Source organism: Sturnira hondurensis, unplaced genomic scaffold (assembly GCF_014824575.4).
Source record: "Sturnira hondurensis isolate 20B ecotype Veracruz unplaced genomic scaffold, ASM1482457v3 Scaffold0025370, whole genome shotgun sequence".
Classification (NCBI taxonomy): Eukaryota; Metazoa; Chordata; class Mammalia; order Chiroptera; family Phyllostomidae; genus Sturnira; species Sturnira hondurensis.
The window spans coordinates 8,204,147-8,213,869 of record NW_028098001.1 but is presented as its reverse complement, the minus strand read 5'-3'; the positions used below and the strand labels follow the sequence as shown (position 1 = coordinate 8,213,869).

The 9,723-nt window shown below is 40.9% G+C and overlaps 1 protein-coding gene across 1 annotated transcript; it reads right to left on the bottom strand.

Moving 5' to 3' along the window:
- Positions 1-354: 354 nt before the first annotated feature.
- LOC118982284 (transketolase-like) lies at positions 355-2,485 on the bottom strand. The gene is given in 4 exon segments (XM_037039302.1): positions 355-714; positions 928-1,692; positions 1,695-2,140; positions 2,142-2,485. Coding segments are annotated over 4 exon segments (1,830 nt in total). The 3' UTR covers positions 355-439.
- Between the last annotated feature and the right edge of the window lie 7,238 nt (positions 2,486-9,723).

Below are 9,723 nucleotides of genomic sequence, written 5' to 3'. Positions count from 1 at the left end.
TTTTCTCCCCTTCCCCCCTCCATCTGTTACCCCTTTCCCTGCAGCAATTACTCCCTTAGTTCATGCCCGCGGGTCATGCATTTAAGTTCTTTGGCTTTTCCATTTTCTATACCATTCTTAACGTCCCCCTGTCTATATTTTGCCTACCAATTATGCTTTTAATTCCTGCACCTTTTCTCCCATTCTTCCCATTCTACCTCTCAGTTGATAACCCTCCAAGTGGTCTACATACCTATGGTTCTGTTCCTGTTCTGGTTGCTTGCTTAGTTTGTTTTTTAGATTCAGTTGTTGATAGTTGTGAATTTGTTGCCTTTTTAATGTTAATAGTTTTGAACTTATTTTTCTTTTTTTCCCCTTAAAACATATATTTACCACTCCTTACAGTATATCTTTGAGCACCTCTGCCAGGATGTCTCAGGAATGTGTAGAGCTGCCCTCCTTAGGCCTTGGTGACAAGGCTTCTCACAGCTTGTGCAATGGCGTCCTTCTCAATGCCAAACATCTTCAGCAGTTCAGCCGGCTTCCCACTTCTCAGTACCTGGACAACAGCCAGGTGAGTGACAGTGATGCCAGGCTTGCCCACTACTGCTGAGGACATGGCCTCACCTATGCCACCTTCGTAGTAGTGGTCCTTCACTGTGAGGATCCTGCCCTTGGTAGCATGGGCACTGTCAAGGATGAGTTTCCAGTCCAGGGGCTTGATGGTAAAAGGGTATAACACATGAATATTTTTTAAAGATTTTATTTATTTATTTTTAGAGAGGAAAGGAAGGAGAGAGAGAGAGAAATATCAATGTATGGTTGCCTCTGGTGTGTCCCCTGCCAGGAACTGGCCTGCAACCCAGGCATGTGCCCTGACCGGCAATCGAACCGCAATTGTCTGGTTCGCAGACCCGTGCTCAATCCACTGAGCCACACCAGCCAGGGCTAACACATGAATATTGATCTTTTCTTTCTCCATCAGGTCTGCGGCAGCCAAGGCCTCCTGCAGGGTCATCCCAGCTCCAATCACAGTCACTTGATCATCCTTGATCTTTAAAACTACCTTGGCTTGTCTGATCTGGAAATTCTTGTTGTTGTCATAAATGATGGCATTTTCTGGGCAACTGGTCAGGATAAAAGAGATGCCCTTTGTACTGGCTGTTAATTCCACCACCTTCTCTGTAGACAGTCCATAACTTGGGTAAAAGAAGACAGTTGACATGGGGACTGATTGAAACATGGCCAGATCTTCCAGGGCCATCTTTGAGGGCCCCTCTTCCCCAATAGACATGCTGCAGCGAGAGCAGCAGAGGGTGACGTTGCTGTTGGAGATGGCTGCCATGCGGATCTGGTTGAAGGCCTGCATGAAGAAGGCTGCAAAAGTGCTGCAGAAGAGTAAAGTCCTGTCTCAAGTGGCACAGCCCATGGCAATGCTCACCATGTTCTGCTCAGCAGTATAGCATTCAATGAAGCAATATGGGTACTCCTTCCTGAAGAGGTCTGAGAAGGTGGAATTCTTGGTGTCCCCACCCAGAGAGATGATGCAGTCGTTGGCCTGCCCATAGGCCTTGCAGGTAGCTATCTTGGCCCCATCCTTGTAGCTGGGTAGAATGGGCATGAGGATGTTGGTGATGTCTACTGAGAGGATGTCCTCCTGTGGGGGAGTCGCCAGGATCTTCTTTTCGCTCTGGATCTGGCTGTGGATTTCCTAGAGATCTGATCAGCCATGTTTTGCGGGAGGGGCTCCCCATGCCAAGACTCCTTATCTTCTATCCCCATGATCCCTCCACCCTTGAAGGTCTTGGCAGTGATGGCTGTTGGCTGGAGTTTGCAGAGCTCCTCCAAGCTGTGTCGGTCCACAATGATGGTATACCAGCCAAAGGCCTCACCGCACTTCTGATAGATGTCTAACTGGTGCTGCAGAGGAGTGGGCTCACTCAGACACAGGTGGTTGATGTCCAAAATGGCAGCGGAGTTGTCCAGCTTGTAGATGCCGGCAAAGGCCATAGCCTCCCACATGGAGCCCTCCCACAGCTCCCCATGTCCCAGCAGGCAACAGACATAGTAGCTGGCTTTGTTAAAGTACTTGCCTGTGTAGGCACTCCTGCAAGTGGCACCAAGGCCCTGGCCCAGGGAGCCAGTGGCCACATCAGTGAAACTGTTTCAGGACAGATTGCCCATCCAAGTCAGAGCTGATCTTTCTCAGGTTTAGCAGCTTTGCCTCAGGTAGGAAGCCAGCTTCAGCCAAGATAGCATACAGGATGGGAGCTGAGTGACCCTTGGAGAGCACAAAGCAGTTGTTGTGAGGATTCCAGGGGTCCTGGGACTTGTAGAACATGGTGTGAAAAAAGAGGACAGCCATGATCTCCGTGGTGCTGCAGCATGATGTGGGGTGGCTAGAGCTGGCTGCCATGGTGGCCTGGATAGAACTGATGTGCAGGTGATTGGCCATGTCCTTCAGGGCTTGCAGCTTCTGCTGGTAAGACTTATGATAGCCTTCCATGGCGCAGCTGGGTGAGCAGGAAACTGGAGGACACAGAGGTGTGGAGACAGCATAGGGACTGAGGCAGAGACAGGCAGTGGCAGAGTTAAACATCTTTTTCTTGAATGAGTCCCTTTAACATTTCCTGTAATAATGGCTTGGTGATGATGAACTTCTTTAGCTTTCCCTTGTCTGGGAAGCACTTTATCTATCTTTCCATTCTAAATGATAGCTTTGGTAGATAGAGTAATCTAGCTTGTAGGGCCTTGCTTTTCATCACTTTGAATACTTCTTGCCAGCCCCTTCTTGCCTGCAAAATTTCTTTTAAGAAATCAGCTGATAGTCTTAGGGGTATTCCTTGGTAGGTAACTCTCTGATTTTCTCTTGCTGCTTTTAAGATTCTCTCTTTATCTTTAACCTCTGGCATTTTAGTTATGATGTGTCTTAGTATGATCCTCTTTGAGTCCACCTTGTTTGGGACTCTCTGTGCTTCCTGGATTTGTATGTCTACTTCCTTTGCCAAATAGTGAAATTTTTCTTTCATTATTTTTCCAATAAGTTTTCAATTTTTTGCTCTTCCTCTTCTCCTTCTGGCACCCCTGTGATCAGATGTTAGCACATTTGTGATATCCTACAGGCTTCTTATACTATCCTCACCTTTTTGAATTTTTATTTTCTTCTTTCAGTTCTGGCTGAATGTTTATTTCTCCCTCATGTTCCAAATCATTGATGTGAATCCTGGCTTCCTTCCCTTCACTGTTGGCTCCCTGTAGACTTTCTTTATTTCACTTAATACAACCTTCATTCCTTCCTTTATGTTGTTGCCATACTCAATGAATTCTTTGAGAATCCTGATCACCAGTATTTTGAACTCTGCATCTGCTAGGTTGGCTATCTCCATTTTGTTTAGTTCTTTTTCTGGAGTTTTGTTCTGTTCTTTCATTTGGGTCATATTTTGTTATCTCCTCAATTTGGCAGATTCCCTGTTTTTGTTGCTGTGTATTAGGTAGAGCTGTTTTTGACTACCTGTAAGAGGCACCTGTAAATTGTGTGGGGCGGAGCCTTAGGTAATCACCAGGGGAGGGCAACCCACTTCACTGCTTTGTGGCTCTGTATCGGGGGAGGGTTCAGAGAGGTGACTGCTGCTGCTTGGCTTCTGGGGGTTTCCCTGGCCCTTGCCCAATTTCCAGTCACTTCACTCACTCCCTGTATGCTACTGGTACCCTTCTAGCTGTTGCCCTGGTGTTGAATCCTGGAGTGGATGGGGTTGTGTATGTTTTAAGACCATGCGAGTCCTTCAAGTGGAGTTTCCTGAATATCTGGCAGTTTCTTCTGCCACCCCAACCCCCACTGGTTTTTACAACTGGATGTAATGCATATTTATCTTCCAGTCACTGGAACCCTGGGCTGTGTGTTCTGGCCAGGGGCTGGGATCACTCACTCTCAAGGTATTCCTCCCAATTTTTATCTACCACATGTGAATGTGGGACCACCCATGATGGGTCTGCCACTGCCGCCACCTCTCTGTGCCACACTTCATCTCCTCACCTCTCCACCCCTCCTACCCATCTGGATGAATGTGGCTTCTTTAAATCCTTGGTTGTGAGACTTCCACACAGTTCGATTTTCGGAAAGTTCTGGGCATTATTTGTTTTGAGATTTAGTTGTAATTCTGTTTGCGATTGTGCAAGAAAGTGAAGCATGTCTACATATGCCTCCATCTTGACCAGATGTCTCTGAAAAGGTCAGTTTCCTGTTGATGTCCTCTGGTAAAATTTTTAAGTTGTAAATTGTATGTCAATGCCTGCTTAATAGTGTCTGTGAACTTTTGGAAGGCAGTTAGAAACCTCTTTTTTATGTACTATTCAAATTTGATTTTTAGACTTTTATTTTTCTTCGCATTTTTAGCAGTAGAGTAGACATTAACACGATTTGATGTCCCAGACATTTTGAAATATATGCAGTGTCCTTAAAGTTCTGTGCTCTTTTTCATCTTCAACCCTTTTCAACACTGTGCCCTCAACCCTATTTCCTACTGGCTCAGTTAAGATGTAATTTTCTCTATTACTCTTTCCTAAGGTCCTAAGGCTGTGTTGGATGCCCTTCTTACTAAACTTTGGCATGGTGGTTCTCAATGGGGGCAGTACTGCCCTCTGGGGAATAGTTTGAATTTAATGGAAACTTTTTCAGTTGTCATAATCAGGTATTACTGGAATTTTGTGTGAGGGTGGCCAGTACACTGGCATCCTGAAATTCAATAAATGTTTCATACAATGAAGAATTGTCTTATGTTTGTAGATTTTTGAATGCCCTGCTGGTCATTTGCATAGTTAGGCCTGAATTTTCATATAATTAGTGAAAGAAGTTTTATTCTAAATCATCTGTAACATTGGCACCAAAGAAAATAGTGAAAATTCTGAATGACTCTTTCTGGAGTGGCTTTTTCTTCTTTGGCCAAGTTCTTCCCTGTGGGCATTTTTTTTCTTTCAAAAACTTTTGTCTATAGTAATGACTCATCAAATGTAATTCAGCCCTTCCAGTGGCTTAACTTGTGATTTAACCAATGTAGCCTTCTCTTTATACCAAAATACTCTTTAGTCCTGCCACTTAGTCTGGAGCCTCCAATATTATGAAAATTGGCCCCAGCTTTAAAAACTAAATAATTGTGCCTGAAAATCCAGTATGAGAACTTTTTCTCTTTTTTCTTTAGACATTCATTGAGACTACTAGCAGTCTTCATAGACAATACAAACTATACTGGTGATTTTGGAACTCTTTTTAAATAATATATTTTTCAACCCAAATAGCAAATCAATAGGGTCTTAATGTCTAGCTGTCAGAATTGATCACTCATGTTCTGAGTCCACCACATTGCTCCTAAATGTTTATCTTGCTTCATGATAGTCACTTCAGGGGTGAAAAGATATTATTAATTTCAACTGACATCTCCTGTTTCACAGATATCTTGTTTTATTTTTTGGATAGAAGTTTGCTCATTAGGATGAGGGGACTGATGAAGTCATAGCACCTGAAAGTCAGATCACTTTGATGACAAAGTGATGGAGGTGTGGACTGGATTAAACTTCACTTTTACCACAGTTGTCTATGGCAGGAAAGTTTAAGATGGTGATCTATGGGCTAAGATAGTTGGTTCTGTGGATGACCTAGCTGTTAAGGATCTAGGTAGTTAGCCATTGACTATTTTCTTCCTCTTCAGACTATGTGGTTTGTTTTCCCTTAAATGAGATTACCATTAAAAGAGTCTAGCTACTACGTGAAAGACTCTGAGCCTGAACCACACCTACCTAAGCCACCCCCAGACTCTTCACCCACAGAAATTGTGAGATAATTGCTATAATCTGAATGTTTGTGTCCACCAAAATTCACATGTTAAAATCCTAATGCCCAAGGTGATGGTATTAGAAGGTGAGGCCTTTGGGAACTACTTAGATCATGAGGATAGATCTCAAGAATGGGATTAGTGGTCATATAGAAGATGCTACAGGGAGACCCCTAGTCCTTTACATTATACAAGGGCACCCTGATCTAGGACTTCTAGCTTTCAGAATTATGGGAAACAAATTCCTATTGTTTATAAGCTACCCTGTCTCTGGTATTTTGTTATAAAAGCCTGAATCAACTAACACAATAATAAATGCCTCTTGTTTTAGGCTGCTAAGTTTTGGAATAACTTGTAACATAGTAATAGATAACTAATACATATCAGTGTACAATGCCATATATTAAATTTCCCTGTTTAAATTGCTGATGTGCTTTCTGTTTCTTCACTGATATAAACAGAAATAAACAAAAAGAAAATCTAAAAGAACAATACTAGTGTTTACTAAGGTTAAAAAAATCTTAAATTACCTTAAATTGGAGTATTGATATTATTGATGGGTGTAGATATTAATTTATTATGCCAAACTACAGTGATTATTTATAGGTATCAATCTAGGTTTAAGGGCAATTTTTGATCTAGGCTTTAAGGTTTAAGGATAATCCTATGTCCTTTATATCTATGAAATTTTATAAATAGATATTTATAGATATTTTTATATAATACACTAAAATATTTTAATTAAGTCACTTTATTGAACTTGAAAAAACTCAAAAGGAAAAGCATATTTTTAAAGAGGCACACGTATATGTATATATATATATATATATATACACACAGACACATATATATTATACTCAAATCAATGATTTGGAACAAAAGGAAGAAATAACATCCAACCAGAACAGAATAAAGAAATAAGAATTCTTTTTTAAAAAAGATTTTTATTTATTTATCTTTAGAGGGGAAGGGAAGGAGAGAGGGAGAGAAACATCAATGTATGGTTTCCTCTCATGCATTCCCTGCTGGGAACTGGCCTGCAACCCAGGCATGTGCCCTGACTGGGAATTGAACCGCGATCCTTTGGTTCGCAGGCCCATGCTCAATCCACTGAGCTATGCCAGCCAGGGCAAAGAAATAAGAATAATTACAGACCTAATGGAAGACAAAATGGAGGTTCCTCAACAAATTTAAAATAGAACTATCATATGATCCAGCAATCCCACTTCTGTTTATACATCCAAAGAAATTAAATCACTACCTTCTGCCTCCCAGGTTCACTGCAGCATTATTTGTAATAGCCAAGATATAGAAACAACCTGAGTGGATGGATAACTGGATAACAAAAATTGTATACATGTATAAGATGGAATATTATTCAGCCTTTAAAAGAACATAATGCTGCCATCTGCAACAACATAGATGAACCTGGAGAACACTATACTATGTGAACTAAGTCAGACAAAAAAAGACAAATACTACATGATCTCATATGTGAATTGTAAAAAAAAGTCAAGCTCATAGAAATAGAAAATAGGATGGTTGTTGTCAGTAGAGAAATAGGAGAGTTATTGCTCAAACGGTATGAACTTTCAGTTATAAGATGTATATTACTGGCTGGTGTGGCTCAGTGGATTGAGTGCTGGCCTGTGAACCAAAAGGTCACCAGTTCAATTCTCAGTCAGGGGACATGCCTGGGTTGCAGGCTGAACACTGTATCTCTCACACATCAATGTTTCTCTCCCTCTCTTTCTCCCTACCTCCCTCTCCCTAAAAATAAATAAATAGAGTTTAGCCAAGATGGAGGTGTAGGCAGAAATGCTTTACTTCCTCACACAACCAAAAAAGGAATAACAACCAATTTAAAAACAAACAACGAGAAGTGCCAGAAAAATCAAACTTCATGGAATTCTGTTAATCAAGGAGTTAAAGAAACATTCACCCAGACTGGTAGGAGGCAGATATGGGAGCCAAGCAGACAGGAAAGGGGGCAGGGTGGCAGACCGTGCTGGTGAGGAAAGACTGGCTGAATGGGAAACTAAAGACTCAAAAATAGCCATAAAATACTGCACAGGTTGCAATGACATGAGAAACAACCAGTCGCACAGGAGAGTTCATTGGAAAGTTGGGCTAGAGTGGAGCAAGTGAGCAGCATTGTTCCCTCTCTGACCCTCCCCTGCATATAGCACCACAACACAGCAAAGAGGGTTGCTCTGCCCTGGAGAATATCTAAGGATCTGACCCTTTACAACAGGACAGGCATACCAAGACAAAGAAGCATGGCCCAGACGAAAGAAAAGATCAAAACTCCAGAAAAAGAGCTAAGTGATGAGGAGATAGACAACCTGTCAGATGCAGAGTTCAAAACACTGGTAATCAGCATGCTCACAGAAATAATTAAGCTCAGCCACAAAGTGAAGAAAGAAATGAAGTCTATCCAAAGTGAAATAAAGCAAAATACAAGGTACAGACAGTGGAGGGAAGGAAACCAGGACTCAAATCAGTGATTTGGAAACAAAAGAAGAAATAAACATCCGACCAGAACAGAATGAAGGAACAAGAATTCAAAAAAAATGAGGAGAGGCTTAGGAACCTCTGAGACAACTTTAAATATTCTCACATCTGAATCATAGGAGTGCCAGAAGGAGAAGAGGAAGAGCAAGAAATTGAGAACTTATTTGAACAAATAATGAAAGAAAACTTGCCCAGTCTGGTGAAGGAAATAGACTTCCAGGAAGTCCAGGAAGCTCAGAGAGTTCCAAAGGAACTGGACCCAAAGAGGAACACACCAAGGCACATCATCATTAAGTTACCCCAGATTAAAGATAAAAAGAGAAAGCAACAAGAGGAAAGGAGAAAGTTACCTACAAAGGAGTGCCCATAATACTATCAGCTGATTTCTCAAAAGAAAACTAGCAGGCAAGAAGGGGCTGGAAAGAAGTATTCAAAGGCATGAAAGGCAAGGACCTACGCCTGAGATTACTCTATCTAGCAAAGCTGTCATTTAGAATAGAAGAATGGATAAAGTGCTTCCTAGACAAGGATAAGTTAAAGGAGTTCATCATCACAAAGCCCTTGTTATATGAACAGTTAGAGTGTTATGTAAGAAATAGAAGAAAATCAAAAACTAGGAACAATAAAATGACAACAAACTCATAATTATCAACAATTGAACCTAAAAAAACAAAACCAAAAACTAAGCAAACTACTAGATCAAGAACAGAATCAGAGAAATGGAAATCACATGGAGGGTTTTCAGTGGAGAGGAGGAAGGGAAGAATGGGGGGAGGTACAGGGAATAAGAAGCATAATTGGTAGGCATAAAACAAATGGAGGTGTTAAGAATATTGTAGAAAACAGAGAAGCCAAAGAACTTATATGTACAACCCATGGACATGAACTAAGGGAAGGGGAATGCTGGAGGGTGGGGGTGGGATGGGGTGGGGTGGGTAAGGGAAGAAAAAATTGGGACAACTGTAATAGCATAAGCAATAAAATATACTTAAAAATAAAAATAAATAAATAACATCTTTAAATTAAAAAGACACATAGGTTCTGGAGATCTGCTTGAAATTTGCTAACACAATAGATCTCAAGTGTTCTTATCACCAAAGAAAGGGCAATTATGTGAGAAGATGGATATGTCGATTAGGTTGATTGTGGTAATCATTTCAAAATATCTATCAAAACATTGTGCAACCTAACTGTATACCTTTTACTTCAGTAAAGCTGGAAAAAGTAATATGTATATAATATATGTATTTTAAGAGGTACAAATATAAAATTTATATATAAATAAAATGAAAGAGGTGTCAAATTCAACTATGAGTCATTTAAATCAAAGAACATTTATTGCTCTTGAAGAAAATAAATTACCTGAGTAATAAATATAGTACATTTATCAGCTTGTAGGCTTTAG